This window comes from Equus asinus, chromosome X (assembly GCF_041296235.1).
Source record: "Equus asinus isolate D_3611 breed Donkey chromosome X, EquAss-T2T_v2, whole genome shotgun sequence".
Taxonomy (NCBI): domain Eukaryota; kingdom Metazoa; phylum Chordata; class Mammalia; order Perissodactyla; family Equidae; genus Equus; species Equus asinus.
In genome coordinates, this window is record NC_091820.1 from 19,279,573 (window position 1) to 19,304,866 (window position 25,294).

The window sequence follows — 25,294 nt, forward strand, 5'->3', positions numbered from 1 at the left end:
TTTAAGTCAGTGGCTCTCAACCAGGGGAGATTGTGCCCCTAGGGGACATTTGGAAATGTCTGGAGACATTATTTTTGGTTGTCACAACTTGAGTGGGGGCTCTTCCTAGCATTTAGTGGGTAGAGACCAGGGATGCTGCTAACATCCTACAGGATACAGGACAGCACCCCACAACAAAGAATTATCAGGCCCCAAATGCCAGTTGTGCCAAGGCTGAGAAACCCTACTTTAAGCCATGTAATCTACTAAGTTTTAGGGTGACTTGTTTCACAGCAAATGTACTAGAATAAGCACGCAAGCAGAAAGGGAATTTATTTAAAAAAATTAGATAGTTTACAGATCTCTGAGAGGGCCAGAGTGTTGGGCTTAAGACTACTCAGCCAGGAGTAATGGTCAAACCACACCATCAGGTGAAGACCACCAGACATGGACCCACAGCTCGCACCTGCAATGCTGAGGACTGGATACCAGAACCTCTGAATGCTGGAAGCCAATGCCACCCTCACCAGAAAGCGGATTCCACGTGCTTCCTGCTTCTTCACATTGCTCACTTTTGCATCAGTCTTACTTCAGTATGTCTGATGGATAGACCCTAGGTCATGTGTGAACCTATCTGCAAGGGAAGCTGACAAGGCAAGTTTTCTGGCTTCCACCAGGGAGGCAGGACCAACATAGGAAGGGTGTTCCAAAGATGCTGGGAAGCCACAACCTTGACAAAATTCCCTGACAATATGTTGTTTTAAGCATGTTGTAAACATGATTGATGATGGTTGCAGAATAGCACACATGATGACTGTACCACAACTCACCAATTCTTTTGTTAACACTTTTGGATTATTTCTAGTTTTTCTTTTACCTTACTTTAAATAATGCTGTGATGTTATCAGACCTTTTGGGTTAGAAATTTTACTTTAGAGATTTCTTTTAATCCCAAAGAAACAACAACAACAAAACACCCTAGCTTATTGTACAAAGGTACTTATTGCTTTAATATTTATAACTACTGAAAACTGGAAATAGCTCAAGCATCTAAAGCCATGGAATGACAGACCAATTTGTGATATAATAACAAACCTCTAAGATTTCCTGGGATGGTATTAATTCCAGATATTAGCTCATGTTGTCTCCATCTGTTTGTTTATGCTCAGTCAGGCCATGTGTCCAATTTACCTTGAAAAATGTGGTCCCTGTGACTACGTAATTTTATTATAATGGAATTTTACAATAAAAATGATGACTATATGTTCTACTGGGCTAATGCATGGAAAGTGGGTACAAAATGTTTTATGAAAAAACAAAATATAGAGTCTCAATATGTTCCTTACAGCCAAGTAAAATTAGTGTTTGCATAATGTGAAGGGTCACAAGAAGGTTGCTTTTTGGTTTGGGTTTGTTAAAGTTGTCTCAATACAGAAAAATAAGAGGAAATTCCCCAGTGTTTATATTAACTCCCAGCATCGGAAGAGCTTGCCCAATAGGTGGCACTACTGGATAAGAGCAGATGGAAACTTTTCCAGGCCGCCTTCAAGCAGTGTTCTCAAACTTCCATGCACATCCGAATGACCTGGTTAAAACCCAGATGCTGGCCCCTTCTGTCAGAGGCTCTGATGTAGTAGGTCTCTGATGGGACCCCAGAATTTGCATTTCTAATAATTTTCCAGATGAAACTGATGCTGCTGGTCTGGGGACTGCACTTGAGAACCGCTGTCTTCGCACATGAGGAGCTCCTTGGAGTGTAGAAGAGTTAGAATGGGCCTTCCTCTCCCCTTCCTCATAGCGGTCCCCCAGCCCATCCCACTGCCATGTTCACCTCGTGGCATAGAGAAGCAGGGCCAGCCACGCAGAGGCCGGGTGGGGGGCGCTGCTTGACCCTCTACACCCCATCTTCCATTCGAAGGGAGCAAATGGGCAAGATGGAGGAAATGCTCTTCATCTGTTGCTTTCTGGAGGCACTGAGAAACCTCACAGTGGGGTCCAACACAAGCCAACTTGGTGAATTAGTGGTATCCCCAGTTCCTACCCAATGGACAGGATGGGGTACCTCCTGTCCTGCAGCAGGCATCTTGGGGCCCTTTGTGCTCTCCTCTTCCCTCCCTTCTGTGGACACTCATCTTACTATGAACCTAAGCCTTTGGATTAGCTCACTCCATGCTTTGTGTGTCTTGTGCTCTAACTACCGAATAAAGAACTTGCCCCTAACTCATAGAAATTCAAGCAAACTTCAGCACTGGATTTTTTTTTTTAAACTCTCTCCTCAAACTTTCAACCTCTTCTCCCCCTATCTTCACTCTCTCAGTTGAGCTTGACCTTCCTTTCTACTTCACTAAGAACATGGAAAGAGTTAGAAGAGAACTTCCACAAGCTCCCAGCTCCACAGCTACCCTCCCCGCTGCATCTGGACCCATATACTCTACTTCCTCTCCAAACAGATGGAGGACATATTTATGCTCCTGGCCAAGAACAGTCCTCCACCTGTGACTAGATTCCATCCCCTCTCAAGGCCATGGCTACAGCAATCCTCCTCTCTCTACTGCATCACCAATTTTCTCCTATTCCTGGACCATTTCCATCAGCATACACATGTGCTGTTATTTCTTCTATATTAAATAATAGAGTTGCTTCTGTTCACTATCTCCGATTTCTCTGCTTCTATTTCCCCCTGAGCCCACCCAATCAGGTTTTGTCCCCATCTCTCTACCAAAACTGTCCTAGTCACAAATGACCCTCGCATTGCTAAGCCCAATGGTCACTTCTCAGTCCTCAGCAGCAGCATTTGACACGTTGGTAACTTTCTCCTTGAAACACTTTCTTCCTTGGCTCCCACAATACCCCACTCAGCTGTTTTGTCTTCTCTTTTTGATCACACTTTCTCATCCTGTTTGCTGGTTTCTCCTCATCTTTACAATTTCCAAGTGTTGAAGTGCCCGCAGTTCAATCTGTAGACGTCTTCTGCTTCTACCTTACTCTCTGGGTGATCTCATTTAATGTCTCAGGGCTTTAAATACTGTCTACACGCTGATCACTTTCCAATGTATATCTGCAGACTGGACCTTGCTCCCAAACTCCAGATCTGTACATCCAACTGCCTGCTTGACATCTCCACTTAGAATATGTCCTAGGCACCTCCCTTTATCTGTCTCAAATAGAGTCTTTGCTATACCAAGCCCACTCCAAGCTACTCCTGCAAACTTTACCACCTCGGTTAATGGCAGCTCCACTGATTCAAGCCAAAAACCTCGATGTCATCCTTGATTTTTTTCTTTCCCTCACAACCCATATCCAGTCTGTCAGCAAATCCTAGCTCCATCTTCAAACTAGATGCAGAATTTAACTACTTCTCCTTGACCTTTCTCCCTGCCCCGAATACTGCCATGCTGGTCCAAGGCGGCACCATTGTCTCTCACCTGGATTACAGAAATAGGCTCCCAGTTGGTCTGTCTGTTTCTGTTCTTGTCCACCTGAAGTCCATTCGCAGCACAGCAGCCAGGAATCTTGTGAAAATCTAAGTCAGATCCTGTCACTCCTTTGTTGAAACCGTGTCCTCCATTTTCTTCAGAATAACACCCAGGTCCTTATGAAGACCTACAAGGCTCCATATACTCCACCCCCTGTATTCTGATCTCTTCTCCATTACTCTCCCCCTTGTTCACACAGCTCCAGCAGCGTGCCTGGCATACTCCCACTTCAAGGCCTTTGTCCTTGCTTCTCACCCTACCTGGATCTCTCTTTCCCAGGTATTTACTTGCATGTCTCACTCTCTCACTTTCTGAAAGTTTTTTCTCAAAAGCCCCCTTCTCAGCAGACTTTGAGCAGAGCAGATTACCCTCCATAATGTGGGTGTGCTGGTTCACAAACTAGCCTCTGTACATGGAGGGCGAGGAGAGACGGAAGCGAGAGGCAGGCCACTCCAGATTAGTAGGTGGCAGGTTAAACAAGCAAGGGAGCTCACATACGAGGCTTGTCTTGGGCGGCCACAAGGCAAGTTGATCTCTGCGTCTGCCCGCCAGAATCTTAAAAGATTATGTAGAGGCCTTAACTGGGTTCAGTCACGTATACCGTCCAGCTGGTCTCAACAACACATTGCTCTCTCCAGACTACATCCTTGAAACCAGCTCCTAGTGTGGGAACAGCGGGCAGAACAAACATTCCAAGGATGGGCGTGGGGGTGAGGAGGATCTGATTGCCCGGGTCCAGCTCGAGGGTCAACCAGCGGTCATGTCCTTTTGATGACTTCCTCTAACAGGGTGGGCCTCATTCAATCAACTGAAGGCCCTAAGTGAAAAAGACTGAGGTCCCCCCAGGAAGAAGGAATTCTGCCTCCAGACTGTCTTCAGACTCAAGACAGCAGCATCAACTCTTCCCTGGGTCTCCAGCCTGCTGGCCTGCCCTGCAAATTTCAGACTTGCCAGCCCCCACAATCACGTGAGCCAATTCCTTAAAAATCTTTCTCGGGCCGGCCCGGTGGCGCAGCGGTTAAGTTCGCACGTTCCGCTTCCAGGCAGCCCGGGGTTCGCAGGTTCGGATCCCGGGTGTGGACATGGCACTGCTTGGCACACCATGCTGTGGTAGACATCCCACATATAAAGTAGAGGAAGATGGGCACAAACGTTAGCTCAGGGCCAGGCTTCCTCAGCAAAAAGAGGAGGACTGGCAGTAGTTAACTCAGGGCTAATCTTCCTCAAAAAAAAAAAAATCTGGGCTGGCTCCGTGGCTGAGTGGTTAAGTTCACGCGCTCAGCTGCGGCGGCCCAGGGTTCGGATCCGGGGCGCGGACATGGCACCGCTCATGAGGCCACGTTGAGGCGGCGTCCCACATGCCACAACTAGAAGGACCTGCAACTAAGATATACAACTGTGTACAGGGGGGGTTTGGGGAGATAAAGCAGGAAAAAAAAAAGATTGGCAACAGTTGTTAGCCCAGGTGCCAATCTTTAAAAAAAAAAAATCTTTCTCATTCTTTCTCTCTCCGTCTTGGTGTTTCTGTTTCTCTGCAGAACCCTGACTGATACAGACTTTGGTTCCCTGGCCAATTTATCTAGAATTTCAGTATCCATCCCCCGAGATTTCATATCCCCTTCTCTGCTTTATTTTTTCTTCTTAGCACATTTCTAAAATACTACGTATACTTCACTTTCTAAAAATACTACATATTTTCCTCCTTTATCTTGTCTATTGTCCGTAAATGACTAGGATGTAAACTATTAGGAAATGGATCTGTTTGGGGATTCTGGAGGATCAAGAGTATATAATGAAAATAGCAGTCACATTTATCATGTATCTACCACATAGTCAGTGCTAAGTAGTATTTGTTAAACAAATGAAAGAATATGTGACTCAATGAATGAATGAGTGATTGATTGAGGAGATGGCTGATAGTAGAGTGGCTCCCTGAAATGACACCCACTCAAACCTATAAAGCTTTTGACAGTTTGGGGGCATGAGAAAATTCCCAATATCATTGCTGGGCTGCGATGATTTGCTGCCATTGGATGAGGCATGACAAGACCTGTTGTGACTCTAATAGCTCAACTGAGTCACAGAATAGTCCCTTTTTAAAAGCCCATCTTGAAGAGGGAGGGGAAGGTTCCCAGGAAAACTATTGTTAAACTGTCATTTCCTCTTCTTGAGGGGCAGTTTTTGGAATCTGCTTTTCATCTACCTCAAGCTCAGCTGAGGGGGGTGACAAAAACCCACGGTGTTAGTGGACTGGATACCCCATTCGGACAGGGCAGGTGTAATCTTGACCTTGTCATCTTAACAGGCCGCACTTATCCAGCACATCTCTGTGCTCCAGGCACAGCTCTAAGCACATATTAACTCACTTAATCCCCATAACAACCCTAAAGTGATAAGAACTGTTATCATCCTCATCATCTCCAATTCACAGGCAGGAAGCCAGACGCTAACAGCTTGCCTGAGCTCACCCAGCCAATACTGATGGAGAGGCCTGAATCAAGGCAGCCCCAGGGCCCCTGCTTTTAACCATGACTCTGTAGGGAGAAGCTGTCATCAGTGTGTCACTGACTGAGAAAATAGGTCTGTAAGGGTCAGGTTGGGCAGAGGTGCTGAGAATCTTGATTTTTTTTCTGTTTTTTGTTTTTTGGCGTAGGAGTTGACTAGAGAATAGTAAATTTGCCAACCAGGCAATTGACAAATTTGCTGAGCACCCACTATGTGTCTGAGAGAAAGGAATAAATACTCATTCAAAGAGGTTTACAGGCCCCCTCCATGCACTAGACACAGCTGACAGTCAAAAGTGAGTAAAACAAGGCCCCTGATCTCAAGGAACTTCCACTCCAGTTAGGAAGACAGAATTTACACCAACGACCCAGATAATTAACAGTGCAAGACAGCAGTAATATTGGAGACATCCCGGCAAACAAAGCACAGTCTCACTTCTCCGTTACACGGTGAGTTCAGAAACGATTGGCGCAGCAGGATTCGGTCAGCGCGTACGCGATTTGGGCAGGAGCCACTGCAGGCGGGCGCAGTCATGGGCCTGGGCCTGGGCCTGGCGCAGCTGGAGGGCCCAGCTGCATTGAGAGAGGTTCTCTTTCAGTGAGTGCCCTGGACTAAAGCAAGAAAAGCAGCTGGGGCCAAACTGAAGTTATTTAGGACTATGGCCCTGGACTATGAGCGTTCTTTCCAGGCCAGAGCCAGGGAAAATCCTGAAGTCTGAGGGGGCTTATGTACCCCCTTTCTTTGAGAGGCATCATGTCATAATAGGAGGCCCATGGGACTAAGGGTCAAAATATCTGACTGTAGCCAGAGCTTCAGCACTTATTAATTATGTGATGTTGGGCAATTCATTTAGCTTCACTAAGCCTCAATTTCTTCATCTGATAAATGGAGAGAATAATGTCAACCACCTACCTTCTCACAGGACTTCTGTGAGGACCATACGAGATGATGCTTGTGAAACTACATCATAAATTCAAAGTCCTGTACAGTTTTTCGGGCTCATTATTCTCATCGTAACCAGCATGAACTTCTCCACAAACTTCAGTGTATACGCGCATCGCATCTCTTATTTTTCCAAGTTCAATTAGGATGGATTCAGGGCCACATGTGCCAGGGGGACAGGATATCCATCATCAAGCTCTTGGGCCCCTCCATGCCCCTCCAGGCAGTCTGCGAACATTGTGGGCCTCATATAGTCCAAAGGGAAGATCCCAGCTGACTGTCACTTGGTGCTGGCATTGCTGTGATGGTACCTGCTGCCTCCCAGTGTCACAAAGAACACCAGTCTTCCATAGCTGCTGACCAATGCTGTCGGCCTCGCTGCTGTGATGTTCCCCGGGACAGTGTGTTGCATTCCCTCAGTGATTTGCTCAACCCTGGGTGCTCGGCTCATGGTACACAGGCTTCCATAGGTCACAATTTTTAGTGTCTGGTCCCATCAGCCACACAAGTTGGTCCCCATGAGTGCCCTGATGCCCTGGAAGTGCTGGGCTCAGGCTGGCCCAGGTATCTATGCTTTGTAAAATTCACAAAACTACTGCCCCTTTTCTAGTCGTGGGGGTCTCAAGGGCGCTAGCGGCCTCCTCCTACATCCCCAAAGACAACGGAGGGGCCGTACCCTCCCCCACCCTCTCTCAAGATTCTAGATTGTCTTCTGCACTACCCCCACCCCCACCCCACCAGGCAGTTTCTCTCCTTTGACCCTTAAATGCAAGAGACTAACTGCCCCATTTTGTGGACACCAGCACTTAGTTTTCTCCAAGAAGACTCAGCCTTTCAAAACACAGTAGGCTTATTTATATCACACATCCTCCCCCTCCCTATTTCGAGAATTATCTTCCCTAAGGTGGTTAAGGTGACTAGATGACTGAGTCCATAACCCAAGTTTATCCTCTGACAGGACATGGTGCTATATATATATATTTTTTTCTTTTTTTTCTAACTCTTCTCTCTCCTCCCTCCCTCGATATCCTCGGACATTCTGTGCTCTCCCACGGATTTTTCTGCAGCTTTTCTTACTCTAACAAAAGCAGACATCACTAAGAACCTGGTGTGAATTAACCTCATTTGTTACCCCTTCTCCAAGACCAGTGATGTTTCAGAATTTGGCTCCAAAGGGAAAATCAATTTTCCACAGGGCTGAAAGCTTAGGCTTTAAGCATTCATATGGCGTACATTTAAAAAAAATGACAGCTTCATTGAGATATAATTCACACAACGTACAATTCACCCACTCCAAATGTACAATTCAATGGTGTTTAGTATATATATATGTGTGTGTGCAACCATCACCCAGTCAATTTTAGAACATTTGCATCACTTCAAAAAGGAACCCTGCATCCTTTAGCTATCTCCCCCTCCCCCCGATCCTTCCCAACTCTGGGCAACAACTAGTCTACTTTCTGTCTTGATAGATGTGCCTATTCTGGATATTTCAAAAAATGGAGTCCTACCATATGGAGTCCTTTGTGACTGGTTTCTTTCACTTAGCATAATGTTGTCGAGGGTCATCCACGTTGTAGCATGTGTCAGTACTCCATCCCTTTCTATGGCCGAATAATATTCCATTGTATAGATATACCACACTCATCTGTTTATGAATATATGTCCATTCATCTGTTGATGGACATTTGGATTGTTTCCACCTTCTGGCTATTCTAATAGCATTGCTATGAGCATTCATGTATAAGTTTTCGTGTAGACATATATTTTCATCACATGGCATACATTTTTTAAGCACCCTCTGCCCAACCCCGTGTTCACAAACAGATGGAGAGAGGTCATTTGCTGTCTGTTTCATGGCTTGGCATCTTCACTGTATGACAGTGGATGCTCCTGCTTTCCCTTGGCTGTCAGGCTGCAGGCGAGGATCTCACAATCCTGGATCCATGGCTCTGCCTTTTGCAGTCCTCTTCCAGCTAACTTCCTGGTATTTTCTGTGAAACTGAATAACAAAATTTGTCAAAATTACATGCAAATAAAGCATCGATAAGTATTTAGCTCAATAAATCTTTGTTAAATAAATGAATGGTGTGTTCGATGATCTCTTGGGTCCTTCTTTCACGGACCAAAGTGCATGAGCATCACGGCAGTCATTTCAGTGGCTCTGAGGCCTCTTCTGCCCCTGCCAGGGACAGTTGTGGTCCAGGGAGCTGAGGTTGCCAGGAGAGCAGCTTTCAGAAAGTACAGCATTGCAGTATCCATGGTTTTGCAAAAGGAAGAAGAATTGTGAAAAATTAAAAAGGCAATTTTGGACTGGGAATCAGAAACCAGGATTCTGTAGACCAGCCAAGAGCTATCAGTGTGACCTTGAGAAGTCAACCACCTCTCTGGGCCTCTGTTTTCTGGTTTGTAGTAAAGTAAGATTGGATTAATGGTTTTTAACTATTTTTTGGTTAGCAAACTCCTTTGAAATTCTGATGAAAGAAATGAACTCTCTCTCCTTGTAATGCAGAGCTACACAAAAATCTGTGTATTGTTTTCAAGGTCTCTCTGCAACTCACCCACAGGCCCAAATTAAGACCCTAATATCATGCCCCAAGATGATCACCATGGTCATTTCCAATTCTTAGTGATGGAAATTTCAGAAATTGTAATGTCTGATTTAGGGAAAATTTGAAGGGTATAGAGTCACTCCCAGAGCCCTTAAATAGTATGGCCTGAGGAAACTATTCAGAAACCCTGCCCTAAATATAATGTTTTAAGTTTAAAATGTGAAGTATGTTTCCCTACTGTGAGCCCAATTACAATGTTTGATTCTTAGCAGTAATTTTTACATAATAAAAAGGAATGTGCAGTATATTATATATTTTTCCCCCAAAGCCCCCAGTCCATAGTTGTATATACTAGTTGTAGGTTGCAGTATATTTTTAAATGGTAATTCTATAATAAACTAGTTTGCCTATTGTACCCAAACAACCAAATGATTAATTTACTTTTAAGGGAGTATGTTTCAGAACTGAGACAACTGGGTGATAGACTGTGAAGGTGACTGAGTGGCCCTCGATCCCACAGGCTTCTCTGTTCCTCATCCATTCCTCCCATTGTCCCCAGTGCTCCAAATTCAACCTTAACCCACCTATGAAGCTCCTTTCCAGGCTCACAGATCCAATACTGCCCGAGACTTCATGGTGCCCCCACCCACTGGGTCCCTAGATGTGGCCTTACTGGTTTGGCAAAGCAGTTGGTTTGGTTGAACCAATCAAGTTTGACCAACGACACCACTCAGGTGGCCTTGACCTCAACTCACATAACACCTTCAGCTCTGGGGACAGCACTCCTTGAAGACTAGCAAGAGTCATTTTCAATGGCCACCAGGAAAATCTGACTTATTTAAGGGAGAGTACAGAAAGGCGATAGATAAATCTAGCACTTTTGCTTCTGAACTCCAACCAGCAAATGGAAGCCACAGCTCCTCTCTTTGGGCCATGGGGTTGAAGACAAGAAAACAAAGTAACTGCAGAGAAGTAAGTGCCTGTGACTGGAGCAATTCCTCAGTAATAGGCATTAATCAGGGCAACGTTAGAATGGAATAATATGGACTTCAATAGAAATGTACATTACAGCCATTGGGAGCCAGATGACTTCATCACAGCTAATGTTATTACAATGAATATAAAAGGAATTAATGATTCACCATTTAGTTACTTTCCTCCCTTCCCCCAACACCTTTTCTTTGGCTTTAACAAACTGGTCTGGAGCCAACTGCGACATCAGTTTAGTAATGACTTTAAGCACCATTTACGCTGCTATCATGGCAATTTAAATTGTCACTTTCTATTAAAAGGTCTACCTCAGAATGGTTTTAAGTGAAAGTGTTCCACACTGACAGTGCAATTAAACAAGAAAAAAACCCTTTTCTTGGGATGTCAGTGCAAACGTATTTTAAATAGTGGTTCAGCAGCGCCTTGCTAATTTAAACTACAGTATTGCTTTCTATTAAAGAATAGAAGCTGATTTAGGCTTTTTTTTTTCCCTCCTCGTACTGTGTGACAGTTTGAATTGGCACCGTGTCCCAGTCAAAGTCCTGATGTGCCAATGGGGTCCCTGAACCTGAAGTGTACCCCTCCCAAGGCAGGCATTAAACAGAAATCATTTCCCCGTGTGATGGGGAAGCGTCACCTCTCACAGCATTGGCTTTTAAAATTGCCCTTTTCTGCTCCGACATGCCTTTTTCAAACTGTGGCCCACTTGCTCATCAGGGAGAGAATTGTGAGTTAGCAGGCTGGGGGCTGCTTCATCAAGAGGACAACTTCCTGATTCAAAAATGGACAGTCAACTCCAGGGAAAATGTAGTGTGGAAAATAATTCTGAGCACAGGTGTGTGAGCTTTCTCTCTCTCTCAGATTTCTGAGTTTCGATCTCAAGGTGCGTTATGCATTTCCCCAACCTCTTCTGCAATTCAGCTGAGGAAAACCACGTCAGGCGCTTTCATCCTTGAAGACATTTTAACACATAAATGACAACGGAGCACAAATGTTGAACGTGCCAGTATAAAATAACACATTTTATCCACCTCATTTGTCTTCTGGACTCCCGTAGCCCCAATAGTCCATAATTCCCAGGCATTTGGCTTACATAGATTCCAGCTATCAGAGAGAATAACACAATTACATTCTTAGGTGTTAGTGCCTTAAATTAGAAGTTGAAGAATATTTGAACAGCAGGAATGGCTGGCATTTTATTTTAATGGTCTTGAAGCATTTCCAGCCTCTCTGAGACTACCTTATGTCACGAGTAATAGTCTTGCTCTGAAGCACATTAGCCTTACCAGGAGTAAACGAGACATAACATTTAAGTTGCTTCTGTTACATTCTCAATTGATATAGTTATTTGTCTGAAGGACATCGAGATAGCATCTTGAGAAAAGTGTCCCGATGATGGTTATAGAGATGCAATTTTTTATGTCGACACCATTACGTTTCTAACTCCACCACATTCCACACTTGACTGCCATGGAAAAGATGATCGATGTAAACCCAGTCCTTATGAGAAAAACACATAAGCTCCTGGGATCGAAACTCATTTTTATTTTACAAATTAGGCAAACTTTCTTTCAGTTCCATTTTCTTCCTGTTAATGTAGCAGGCATTTGTATTCAACCCTGGGCAGCTGGAAACGAGAAATGGCCTACTGATTTGGAGGCTTAGAGGGAGCAGGAGAGAGTCACCCCAAAAAGAAGTATTACTAATTGAAAGGGGAAGGTGGAGGGAAGAAGAAGAGAGACCCAGAGAAACTTTCTTTGGAATGACGCACACAGAGAAAGTGGTGAAATCATTAAAAACCCAGAAAGGGACATAAAGATGTACACACAAGGAACACAGGCCAGTTTGGGAGGCAGCTGGAGTCACAAATCTCAGTGGCACCAGTTCTTTCTACTTCACTCACCATTCACACTGTCCTCAACCAGATTCAGAGATCCTTGAGAGCAGGGCTGCGTCTTACTCCTCTTTGTATCTCAGACAGCCCCCAGCCCCGGGCCAGGAATGTGGCAGTATGCAAGACCAAAACATCAGCTCTCAGCTGCCTTCTCTTCATGTAAAAATGAGATTCTGCCTCCTCCTATCTGGAGGATGAAATGGAAATACTTAGATGCTATGGGAAATATAAATGAAAATACAAGTTTAAGTAACAGTCTGGTAATAATAGAAGAGATGTCTCCAATTTTAGTATCATTTCGTGACATTGCAGGGCTAATTTCATGGAAACTTTCACACAGGGCCTTGAATGGCTTGCCAAAGTTGACCTGTGAAGTGAACACTTATGTGCAAATTTAGGTTCAAGAAAAGAAAGGAAAAGAAAACAGTGGGGTTACTCCTGCCAATGGTGTCGGAGGGCTAAAGATTGAGCTAAGTCAAGATAAGTCAAGCTACAGGATGCTATCCCCACAGTAAATCTAGGAACTCACTCCGTTCCTAATTAAGGAGACTTCCAGGTGCATGGAATTAGACGACACTGATTGATTAGAGAACTGACTAATTGGTGTCCGTTCTCACCAATCCCCTTGGCCAGCTAAGTCGCCTCCTCCTGAAAAGTTGTATTTACTTCCTCCCAAACACATGATTCTTTCCAGCTTTCCAGCGGCATTTGGAGGATGACATGTATAGGTTCTTTTAGGACGCTGGAAATGTAATTTATAGAAGGTTAGAGGCCTAAACTTATTTAAAATGGCGGAGGCTTATTTTCTCTGCACAACTATCATCACAGTCAATTTTAGAACATTTTTGTCCCCCCTAAAAGGAAGCCTGTACCCTTTGGCAGTCACTCTCGAATCCCCCATCCCCCAGCCCTAAGCAATCACTATGCTACTTTCTGTCTCTATGGATTTGCCTATCCTGGACATTTCATATAAATAGAACGATACCATATGTGACCTTTTATGTCTAGCTTCTTTCACTTAGCATGATGTTTTCAAGGTCAGTACTTTCTTTTTATTGGCAAGTAATATTCTATTATACAGATACACCATATTTTATTTATCCGCTCACCATTTGATTGGATTGATTGGATTGAATTGTGTCCCCCTCTAAATGAAATGTTCAAGTCCTAACCCCCGAGTACCTCAAAAATGTGACCTTATTTGGAAATAGGGTCATAGGAGACGTAATTAGTTAAGACGAGGTCATACTGGAGTAGGGTGGGTCTTTAATCTGATATGCCTGGTGTCCTTAGAGGAAAAGAGACACATGGGGAGGGCACCATGGAAGAACAGAGGCAGACTGGAGAGATGCAGCTGCAAGCCAAGGGACACCAAGGAGAGCCAGCGCCACCGGAAGTTAGAAGAGGAAAGGAACCCTTCTTCCCTAGAGCCTACAGAGGGAGCCTGATTTCAGACTTCTATCCTCCAGAACTGACAGAGAATAAACCACTACGTTTCAAGCCACACAGTTTGCGGTACTTTGTTACTGCAGCCCTAGCAAACGAATGTAATGGGCATTTGGGTTGACTCCACTTGAGATTCCGTTTTAATATTGTGTATGTAGAATGTATTTTGAAATAATGCTTTTAGCCCATTCTTGCCCATTGTCTCAGTTAATCCACACAACAAACTTGCAAGTCAGGATCAACCCTTCCCATATTTTCGATAAAGAAACTGAGGCTCAGAGAAGATAGTAAGGGGCCTAGCCGGGATCTAAACCCAGGTCGTCCAATTCCAGGTTCAGCACTCGATAAACCAGAGTGCCGAGTGAGCAACTCACAGCAGGAGAGACAGCTGTGTCAGATAGCACGTTTCCTTAAGAAAGCTATCACAGCAACGACAACAGCTAGCATTTACTGAACATTTACTAAGCGCCAGGCACTGTGCTAAGCACTTTTCTGACATGTGGCAGACACTGCTAGTTGCCTATACAATATTTTCTTCCTCACTAAGAGAAACCTAAGCCATTCAGGGTTGCAATGGTACTGGCTGAAAATTACACTTCCCATCCTTTATCGCAGGCAGGGGTGATCAAATGCCATGGTTCTGGGCAATAAAATTTATGTAGAAGTCACTATGGATCTCCAATGTGACAGAGACAGCTGTACTCCCAAAGATTCATATTCCCCTTCCATGGCATAGAGACTCTGCTGGGCGGAACTGTGCATTCAGGGACTATATTTTCTGGCTCCCCTTACATCTATACGAACGCATGTGACTGAAGTCTGGCCAATAAAACGTGAACAAAAATATAGTACCCCGATTCTAGACCTGCTCCATAAGTCTTCCTACACAATTCTCCACGCTCTGTCTTCCTTTGTATGCTGGCAGGATGTTCATGCCTAGTATGATCCTGGAAGCCCCATATTCCAAGTTGGTCCTTGCATGATGCACTGAGCAGAGCTGCATCCTATCTTCTCCCCAAACCCCCACCCTCTGCTATCAATTGACCTTGGCAAGAGTGAGAAATAAACTTCTATTGTGTTAACCCAGTGATGAGCGGCTTGTTTGTTACAGCACTTAGCCTGCCCTGACTTAAACATCTGGGAAAAGTTTTGCTCTCTTGATTCAATCATCACCCTTTCCTTTTTTTTTTTTCTTTGCAGTTAGGAATATGGATGTGATGGCTGTGGCTGCAGCAGCTACCTTGGGATCAGGAGAGAAAGGATATGGGAACTGCAAAGACCTCAGCTCTGAAATCTTTGAGCCCCTTAACCAAGGCCAGCACTACTTACCTCTGGGCTTCTTGGTGAGTGAGTAAAACTAATCCCTCAGTCTGCTGAAGCTACTATTAGTCAGGGGTTCTGTTGTTTGCAGTCCAGCACAATCCTTAACTGACACAATCCATTATTTCAAGTAAACCTCACCCAACTCTTCATTGGCAAGTACTATTATTATTCCTATTTTATAAGAAATTAAATATTGGAGAGAAGGGAACCCTTGTACACTGCTGGTGGCAGTGCAAACTGGTGCAGCCACTATGGAAAGCAGTATGGAGTATCCTCAGAAAATTAAGAATAGATCTACCACATGATCCAGCTATTCCACTGCTGGGTATTTATCCAAAGAACTTGGAAACACACAGGCATAAAGATACATGCACCCCTATGTTCATTGCAGCATTATTCACAATAGCCAAGACTTGGAAACAACCTAAGTGCCCATAAAGGGATGAATAGATAAAGAAGATATGGTATTTATACACAACGGAATACTACTCAGCTATAAAAAAAAAAGATACATGAACCCCTATGTTCATTGCAGCATTATACACAATAGCCAAGACTTGGAAGCAACCTAGGTGTCCATCAAGGGATGAATGGATAAAGAAGATGTGGTATATACACACGATGGACTACTACTCAGGCATAAGAAATGACGAAATCCAGCCATTTGTGACAACATGGATGGACCTTGAGGGTATTATGCTGAGTGAAATAAGTCAGAGGGAGAAAGTCAGATACCATATGATCTCACTCATAAGTAGAAGATAAAAACAACGACAAACAAACACATAGCAATGGAGATTGGATTGGTGGTTACCAGAGGGGAAGGGTGGGGAGGGCAGAAGGGGTGATTAGGCTCACATGTGAGGGGATGCACTATAATTAGTTTTTGGGTGGGGAACATGATGTAATCTACACAGAATTCAAAATATATTATAATGTACATCTGAAAGCTATATAATGTTATAATCCAATTTTACTGCAATTAAAAAAATAAAAAATTTTAAAAAACTAAATTAACTATTTTGTTGAAGATCACACAGCTAGTAAAGAGGCAGAAACCAGGGTAAAGCCCAGAATATTAACCAGTATACCATATGGCCTTTAAGGAAAACTTTTTACATGTCTATTCTTCTATCTTGCATGACATTGTTCCACAAAAACTTAAAATCATCAATTTTGGAAGACAATGCTTCATAAAAGTGGGCATAGGACAGAGAAACAGGCTGCTTCATCAATGCGACATTCAATCAGAAATACATCATCATCTGAACTTGCCATATTAGCAATAAAGTAAGATTGATCACATAACAAAAGAATCTCTTGGTGGCTGAGTCATTTAGTCTGAAAAAATGACTCAAAGGCAGCAACTTTCAATAACCCATCGAGCTTTCAGGCTTAGAACGTACTTATTCTTTTCTTAATCCAATTCTCCTCTTAGAAATAATTTGTCATGCTTTGATGCTTAAAATATACTTATTCTTTCCTTGATCCAAAATTCATCTTTCTGCGGCATAAAAGTACTTCTCTTCTTCCTTCTTTTGCCCCCATACGGGGCCAGTTCAACGCCTGGCAGCGTCCAGGAATTAAAGAATCAGCCGAAAGCCTGGATCCTCTGGAGATAAACTAGTCGTAAGGAACAAGTAGAAAAGACAGCCAGGAGGGGGTGAGGATGAGCATGCCCCAGTAGACAGCTTGAATTCTCTAGTGGATATATTTCGAGGTGTCTAACCAGCCAAAAAGCCAGTGATTTCCCGTTATCTGGAACTTTCCCTCCAGACTCCCTCACCCTCGCCCCCATTTTTCAACGTGATCCCCGTTGGAGGGAGTGTTTGTATATGTATTCCCATCTCATTGGCTACAGTTGAGCACCTAACCCAAGCTAGGACCATCAGAATCTCTTTCTCAGGAAATCAGGAAGTTCAGTTCTGCGAGACTCAAGCTCCATTTGGGTTCTAGGACAGCACAGATGTAAAAGCTCAGAAACCGTGAGTGGCAGGTGTGCAGAAAGCTGATCTGCAGAGAAAGAAGAACGAAATAGCTGTGCAGGGCAAACAGAAGAGAGAGAAATGCAGAAGTGAGCGCGAGGCTTACCAAAGATTATTTGTCGTGGGCTAATTTATCTCTGATAGAAGGGGAACAAATATTACTTAAAAGACAGGCAATTATAAAAGGAGTTGACGTACTGCCATGTGCACCATCGCAATGTATGTGCCCACACAGAACGAACAGGTTTCAAAGATTGTTTGCAGTTGTGATTTTCAGAAAGCCGCGGCTTAGAATCTCCTGGAGAGTGCTTTTAAAAGACCAATGTCCAGGCTGCCCTCGAGACCAATGAGTCAAAATCTTTGGGAGAGGGTCCGGTTACCAGTGTTTTTCCTTCAAAGCTCTCCTCAGGTTATTCCAATGTGCAGCTAGGGCGCGAAAACCACTGGTAAAAAGCAATTTAAACACGGCTCATGAGATTTAAAAATGACCATTTTGGTAAGCAGCCTTCAAGCAATGAGTCTAAACTAAGCAATATCTTGCACCTACATAAGGCAAAATTTGTCTTGATGTTCCTGAGTGCTTTTTCATACCAGAAGGTATTAAGTGTGTCCATCATTCAACGGCAGTTTTTCAGAAGGAAATCTCCCTAAAGTAAAACCCACCAGCCAATTTCCAAACTACCAGTTGATCGACGACATAATGTCTTACTTTTCAGCTGATTGATTCTACTAGAGAAGGAACCATCACTAACCATGAAAAATTTACAAGCTTTCCTCACTGCAGTGTCAAATGGAAGCTTCTGGTCGGCCTCAGTTTGGAACAGTCAGAGGTTTGCAGAGCAAGCTGTTTTCATGGTCGAGTGTTTCACACAGCTTGGCTTAGGTCAGAGCCACGTTCATGGGAACCCTGCGGCTGCTGAACTCTGAAATTTCCTGATTAAGGAAATGAGAGGAAATAAGTCATTAACCAGCACCTACGCGCAGCACACCAACTTGGGGAGCTCTTTTTCTCTTTCTTCAGGAGAATTAAAAACAGAAGATGCTGCTGTTACAATTCCCTGAAATAAGATGGCAAAACCGAGGATGAACATTTAACAGCTGCTTTGGAACTGATTCTGGGAAGAAACAAAAAGCTGCCTATGGTTTCGCCACAGTTAAAAAGCACAGCTTCTCTGTGATTCATCTGAGGTCTATAGCGTGCAAACCGAGCCAAAGAACCGATGCCAAGAAAAGACAATGACAAAGGGAGAGGCTTAATCATCGTGACGGTTGCAATTATAATTAAATGTAAACTTGAGAAGGCCAAGGTTTGGGCAAATGGACCAAAAGCTGTTGTTAAATTTCCTTCCCCACTCAAAGGGCTTCCAACTTTAACATATTATTAATATTTATAAAATACAAGAAAAGAAAATAATATTATTTTAATAGCTGGTATGCAAATTTTTCTTAGAAGGCCCCTTTCTTTTTTCTTTATTTTCTTTCTCTCTCTCTCTCTTTCTCTCTCTCTCCCCACCTCCCTCCCTCCCCACCCCTTTCTCACTTTTCCCCCCTCCCTCTCTCTTTCCTCCCTCCCTTGCTGTCTCCCTTTCTCTCTTTTCTGCTTGCCTTCCTTCCTTAAACTTTTAAAATAAGCCTGTTGAGAGTAGAAGCGGAGATGGCAAGAGGTGGAAGTATGAGCAGAACTGCCTGGCAGGAGACAAGGAAAGGAATCTGTGTTTGGAACCAGAGAGGGAGGGGAAAGAGAAAAGTAGGGCAAGGAGAGAGTGGAGTGCTCAAGATGGCTGAAGACTGGGGGAGTGCTGTGTAACCCCCAAACCTTTAGTAAAGTTCTAAACTTACAAAACGCACGTGGTGCGAGGCGAGTTGGGGATCTTGTGTAGCATCTGGTAAAGGGTGTGACCTCTGGCAAGTCGAGGAATCAAGAACACACAGAGGGACAACAAATCAGGACCATGAAATAGAGAGTTGAGAATTTGCAGAGATTATGGGGAGGGCTGTGGACTCTCATTGTGAAACTCGGGGTTTCAGCCAGGTTTACCTTAATCTCCCAAGGCCAGACAGGCTTCATCTGGGATATATTTGCAAGGATTGGGATAAGTTTTTCATTTAGGCTACATGGCTATGAAGCCACGAGTGGTTCTTCATCGAGTTCTGTGCACTGTATTTTTTAAGTCATCCCGGGAATGATTATCAAGTTTCTATGGGGTATGGGGATTCCCAATGCACACTTCCCAATTCTGACCACATCACGTGTCAATCCAACAGGTTAGACAATATCTATCATCGGCCCAAACGTTAATCCATCAACCTATTAACTCAATAAGCCTTTTGAATACTTTCTATGTTTAAGGCACTGTACTAGGCACCTGGGGGTAGACAAATATGAACAAAACAGATCCTGATCTCAAGGAGCTTAGTCTAGCAATGACAACTGTAGTGAGTTGAATTGTGTCCCCCACCTCATTAGGGTGGGCCTAAATCCAATAAGTGTGCTTATAAGAGACAGAAAAGAAGACACAGGAAAGGTGGCCACATGAAGATGGAGGCAGAGAGCGATTAGAGTCATGCTGTTATGAGCCACGGAATGCCAAGGGTTGTCAGGAGCCACAGAGACCAGGAGAGAGGCATGGAGCGGAGTTTCCCTCAGAGCCTTTAGGGCGAACCAGCCCTGCCAACACTTTCATTTTGGACTTCTGGCCTACAGAACTATGAGAGAATAAATTTCTGTTGTGAAAAGCCACTCAGTTTGTGGTTATTTGTTACAGCAGCCCTAGGAAGCTAATACAGCAACTTGTACTGAAATAGCTAGGTGTCATTAGGAAAAGAACAGAAAATAGCAAGTGTTGATGAGGATGTGAAGAATTTGGAACCTTTGTGTGCCATTGGTGAGAATGTAAAATGGTGTGATCATTATGGAAAACAGTATGGACGTTTCTCAAAAAATTAAAAATAAAACTACCATATCATATGCTATCATATCTGGGTATATGTCCAAAAGAATTCAAAGCAGGATCTCGAAGAGATATTTGCACACCCATGTTCATCACAGAATGATTCACAATAGCTGAGAGGTGGAAGCAATCCACCCAAACGTCCATTGACAGCTGAATGGATAAAGAAAATGTGGTCCATCACATAACGGAATATTATGCAGCCTTAAAAAAGAAGCAAATCCTGTCACATGCTACAAGATGGATGAACATCAAGGACATTATACTAAGCAAAAGAAGCCAGTCCTAAGAGAACAAATACAGTATGATTCCACTTATAAGCAGTATCTAAAGCAGTCAAAGTCATAGAAACAGAAAGTAGAAAGGTGGTTACCCAGGGCTGGGGGAATTAGTGTTATTGGGTCCAGAGTTTCAGTTTTGCAAGATGAAAAACTTCGAGAGCTCTGTTGCACAACCGTGTGAACATACTTAACACTAGTGAACTGTACACTTAACATAGTTACGACAGTAAATTTCATGTTATGTGTTTTTTACCACACACACACAAAAGCTGAGTGCGAGGCAGAAAGGGGTAAATGCTGCAGTAAAAATATGGTAAGGTGCTTTGAAAATTCAGATGGGGAAGAGCTGACTTGGTTGGTGGGAGTGCAGGAGAGGAAGCAGTTCAGAGAAGGTTTCATGGTAGCGGCAACATTTGTGATGGATCTTCAGGAAAAAAATATGATTTTGACATTCAGGGATGGTGGCAGACATGGAATAGGGCAAAGCACCTATATGCAAATGACCGAGTTGAGTCCTTGAGTTGAGAGCGGTGCCTGGGACTGCTACTCGCCATTATGGTGCCCTTGTGCGGAGTAGAAAAAGATGCTGCTTTCTCCCGAGGGCGTGACTCGGCCAGCAGAGTGTGACTGCGTTTCAGCCGGGGACGCTTTTGCAGTTCACATTCTGCAGAACACAACTGGCTGTCCTAGGTCCATACGCTGAGATAAGAAACTCTGTTTGGGAGGGAAGATGAGCTCAGTTTGGGGCCTAGTGAGCTCTGTGTGTCAGCAGAACATCCAGGCAGAAATAGGAAACAGAAGACTGAAAATGTAGTACCAGAGTTTGGAGGGAAGTTTAAGATTAGAAGTATAGTTTGGGAATCACTTTCATGCTGTTAAAACTCCTATAATAAATTGGTCACATGGTACCAGTTACCTCCGCACATACTTCTTCCAGAACACTCCTGTGGCCACCAAAGAGGCAGACCGCGCCCTCTGGTGGACATACGAAAGCATTCCTTAGCAACACCCCTCACCCTGACTAAATAATTTTGAGCAACTACAATTCAAGAGCATTCCGTTTGAACAGGCATCTGATCCTTGCTGCCAGGAGTGCTGCATGGGTCTGTTCGGCCGTGGCTGTGCCAGACACTGGGGCTCCTCTCTCCTCCCTGAAACCGTCTTCCTGCTGACTGTCTGGGTCCAGCAAGAAGTCATGCACACTGTTTACACTTTCTTCCACACTAAGGTGCTGAGGGAGGCTAGGCCAGCAGAAATCCTGAGAAGTCCTGTTACTCTGCCCCTTATAGCCTAGAGGCCAGCCAAGCATGGGGAGCCAGTGTCCTAGCCCCTTTTCTCTTAGGTCTCACCTGGTCCCTCCAAGGCAGACAGCCCCTCCCAAGAAGAAGCTTCATCCAGCTTCATCTGACCATCCCCAGGGCAGAGCAGGAGAGCATCCGCTTACAGGAGGAGGAACAGAACTTTGATCCCCCCACTCCCTCGCTGAATATTCCTCCACATTCTACTCCCCTGGGGTAGAAGGTGAGTGAGGGACCTCTTTGCGTCAGTTTGCCCTGAATCCTGCCAGAGACCCTCCGCGACGGTGAGGGCAGCGGGTAACAGCAGAGAGCTTGAAGACCGCAACCTGCTTTACATTTAATATCTAACTTGACCCTCACAAACAATTCTACATGTTAAATATTATTTCTCCCACTTTACGGTTGAGGAAACTGAAGTTCAGAGAGGTTACATAACTTTTCAAAGGTCATCCAGTAGTAAGAAATGGACCGAAGCAGAACTTACCATTTTTTTGATATACTTCACATACCATAAAATTCAGTGGTTTTTAGTATATTCATGAAGTTGTACAACCATCGTCACTATCTAATTCCAAAACATTTTCATCACTCTAAAAGGAACTCTGTACCCGTTAGCAGTCATTCTTCATTCTCCCCTCTGCCCAGCCCCTGGCAACCACGAGTCTGCTTTCTGTCTCTATGGAGTTGCCTACTCTGGACATTTCACACGGATGGAATCCTACAGTATGTGGTCCTTTGTGTCTGGCTTCTTTCACTTAGCATCATGTCTTCAAGGGTCATCCATGGTGTAGCATGAATCAGTACCTCATTCTTTTTATTGGTGAATAATATTCCATTATATAGCCAGACTACATTCTGTTTAGCCATTCATCACTTGATGCACATTTGAGTTGTTTTCACTTTTTAGCTATTATGACTAACGCTGCTATGAACATTCATGCACAAATTTTTGTTTGAACATAGTCTTTCAATTCTCTTGGGAATACACCTAGGTGTGGGGTTGCTGGCTCATACGGGAACTCTATGTTTGACTTTTTGAGGACCGGCCAGACTGTTTTCCAAAGTGGATGCACCATTTTACATTCTCTCCAGTGATGCATGAGTGTGCCAATTTTTCCACATTCTTACAAGCAAAACTGATTTTCAAACTCATTTGCTTCCTCCCTCCCTCCCTTTCTCCCTTAAATATATATTTATTGCTTACTGTGTGCCAGGTCCCGTGCCAGCACGAGGATTCAAAGATAAAGATGCCACTGCGTCCATACTCGAGAAATCCTGAGCCCAGGGGAGACACGGCATATTTATCTTTGCACAGGGGTCCCTGCCTCACAAACTTGCACAGATGTCCCGGCCTCAGGTGTCACTTCTTGCAAAATAGAAAGATGAAGTGTAAAATTCAAGCTAATAATTTTACATTTTTCTCTATTTAGAATGACATTAAACAGCAAATAAAAAACGCCATGACAAGTGGAGAGAGAGAGGGAGAGACTGTGGAAGAAAGGAAAAAGCTCAATGTTGAAGTCGTCGTAATGGCACTTATTTGCTGCTTTTTGAACAAGAGGTCTCGCACTTTCATTTTGAGCTGGGCCCCGCCGAGCCGAGCGCTACAGCAGGAGGGCACCGCAAAATTACACAGCAAAGGGAGGGGCGAGGAGCTGGGCCCCCGATGGAATGCACCACACCCTGCACTTGATAGTCTGGGAAATTATTTAGTTTGGGAGGACAGGAGGGAGCAAAGGCCCTCAAAATGCTTGGGTCTTTAAAGTTTCTTCTCCAGAGTGATAAAGGATGACACAGGATTCAGTAGGAACCGTTGACCATATGTAGATTCTATTTTAAATTTATAAATGAGATATAATTTGGAGCCAATTGCTAGTTTATCTCTCAACTTCAAACACAAGAAAGTCTTAGCTGGTCTTGCTCACTGCTGACATCCTTTAGAGGGTTGTTTAAAGGAGACCATAAATTACTCTGATTAGATAGTCCCTTGAGCTGTAGGGAAAGCTAGATAGAAGTGATGGTAGAGAAAACCAGCAAGAGGGGATGTCTGACTTCTTCCCTGTCCCATCGCATTGATAGTACCTTCTTTACACAAAACTTTGTGTTTTTTTTTTCATATGTATATATTCAGGATCTAACCACTTCTTTTTTTTTTAAGTATGCTTTTTGGTGAGGAAGATTGGCCCTGAGTGAACATCTGTTGCCAATCTTCCTCTCCTTTTTTTTTTCCTCCCCCAAAGCCCCAGTACATAGTTGTATATCCTAGTTGTAAATCCTTCTAGTTCTTCTGTGTGGGATGCCGCCACAGCATGGATTGGTAAGTCGTGTGTTGGTCCATGCCCAGGATCCAAACCCTGGGCCGCCATAGCGGAGCGTGCAAACTTAACCACTCGGCCATGGGGCCAGCCCCCCTTTTTGTTTCGTGATTCGATTTCTATCATTTTTGTTATAAATGGACTTAAAAATTTGGTGGAAGATGCGGACACATGCCCAAGGTCACTTAGCTGGTAAGCAGAAGACCCAAGGCTAGAATCTATATCTCCGTAGTTCTCTTTTTATTTGGAAAGAGAATTGCCCTGTATTTTTATAGACTATTAAGTCATTTTTGTAAATATCACTTTGGGGCAACATATTTTTATTACACTGGGTCTTTTTTCACTTTAACTACTGAGATATAAACCCCTGTCTGGCCCAAAAAGTTTAGTTTACACAAAAACATTATCATGGATTTTATTTAAGACTTTGAAAAAGTTCTTCATTGGCAGTTTTATTAAGCATTAGACAAGAACTTAGAGAAGCCCACTGTCTGCTTAATTCAGCTCTTCAAAAGAGTTTCACTTAGGAATATGTGTTTCCATCCCAGAAATGATTAGTGGATGGTTAAATTACGAGAGGAGGGAGAATTAACATTTCAAATAGAAGGGTACATAATGAGAGAGTTTGAAGTAGAAGAAAATTGCTCACAACTAGAATAGCATTTTGAACAAGAGATAAACTATTTATGTATATTACCAGTTTCAATCATTATATTTTGGGCTCCTTTTCAGCTCTGGCTGGTCTTTCTTAACCTGCAGAATGCTTAAATTTTACTGTCCAGAGTTTTGTTGGAGTTATACTGCTAAAAATAGAGGCACATTGTTCAGATGGAGCTCCCCGAGAAGGTGTGCCCCAATTAGATGGCACAGGAGCACGATAAAACTAGTGTGTCTTCCTTCTCTCTTTTATTCCTCTTCTTGTTACTGGGTCCAGAGTGGGTCTGGTCTGTGGGGAGATGCACTTGCTGATGGCCTTCACCCACAAGGACAGAAAAAACATTCAGGTTCTGCAGCCCAGGAGAGCCGGGCAGAACTCTGGCTACACACAGAAGCTCTAAGAGGCCAAGGGCATCGTCTAGGTAAAGCCAGGCAAGCCAGGTCGGGCGTGAGGTTTTGCGACACATCAGTATGAGACAATCTCTTTGGGACTTGATCCTGCTAACATGGCGGTCATAGAAATCATTGAAAACGCTCAGGGGTAAAACACTGGAATATTTTTTTCATTTATCCATTCATCTCTCTGCATATTGAAGAAATGTTTAACATCTGCCAGGGACACCTACGGGGGCCACTCAGTCACCCTGGCAAATCCACATACCTGGAAGGGCGAGGGGCTCACGGGTGACCCTCAGCCATG

The 25,294-nt window shown here is 43.8% G+C and overlaps 1 protein-coding gene and 1 long non-coding RNA gene across 2 annotated transcripts in view; one reads left to right on the plus strand and one right to left on the minus strand.

Moving 5' to 3' along the window:
* The first annotated feature begins 1,026 nt into the window (after positions 1–1,026).
* LOC139042641 (uncharacterized) lies at positions 1,027–23,748 on the plus strand. Its single transcript, XR_011499599.1, has 3 exons — positions 1,027–4,422; positions 14,985–15,127; positions 23,053–23,748. It is a non-coding gene; the product is annotated as an uncharacterized lncRNA (long non-coding RNA).
* The window catches only part of LOC123282387 (transcription factor SPT20 homolog), a 40,170-nt gene continuing 22,589 nt past the window's right edge, over positions 7,714–25,294 (minus strand). Inside the window, exon 2 of the mRNA XM_070501908.1 lies at positions 7,714–8,904. Within this exon, the coding sequence (XP_070358009.1) occupies positions 8,879–8,904 (26 nt within the window). The 3' untranslated portion in view covers positions 7,714–8,878. The remainder of the gene's footprint in view (positions 8,905–25,294) is intronic.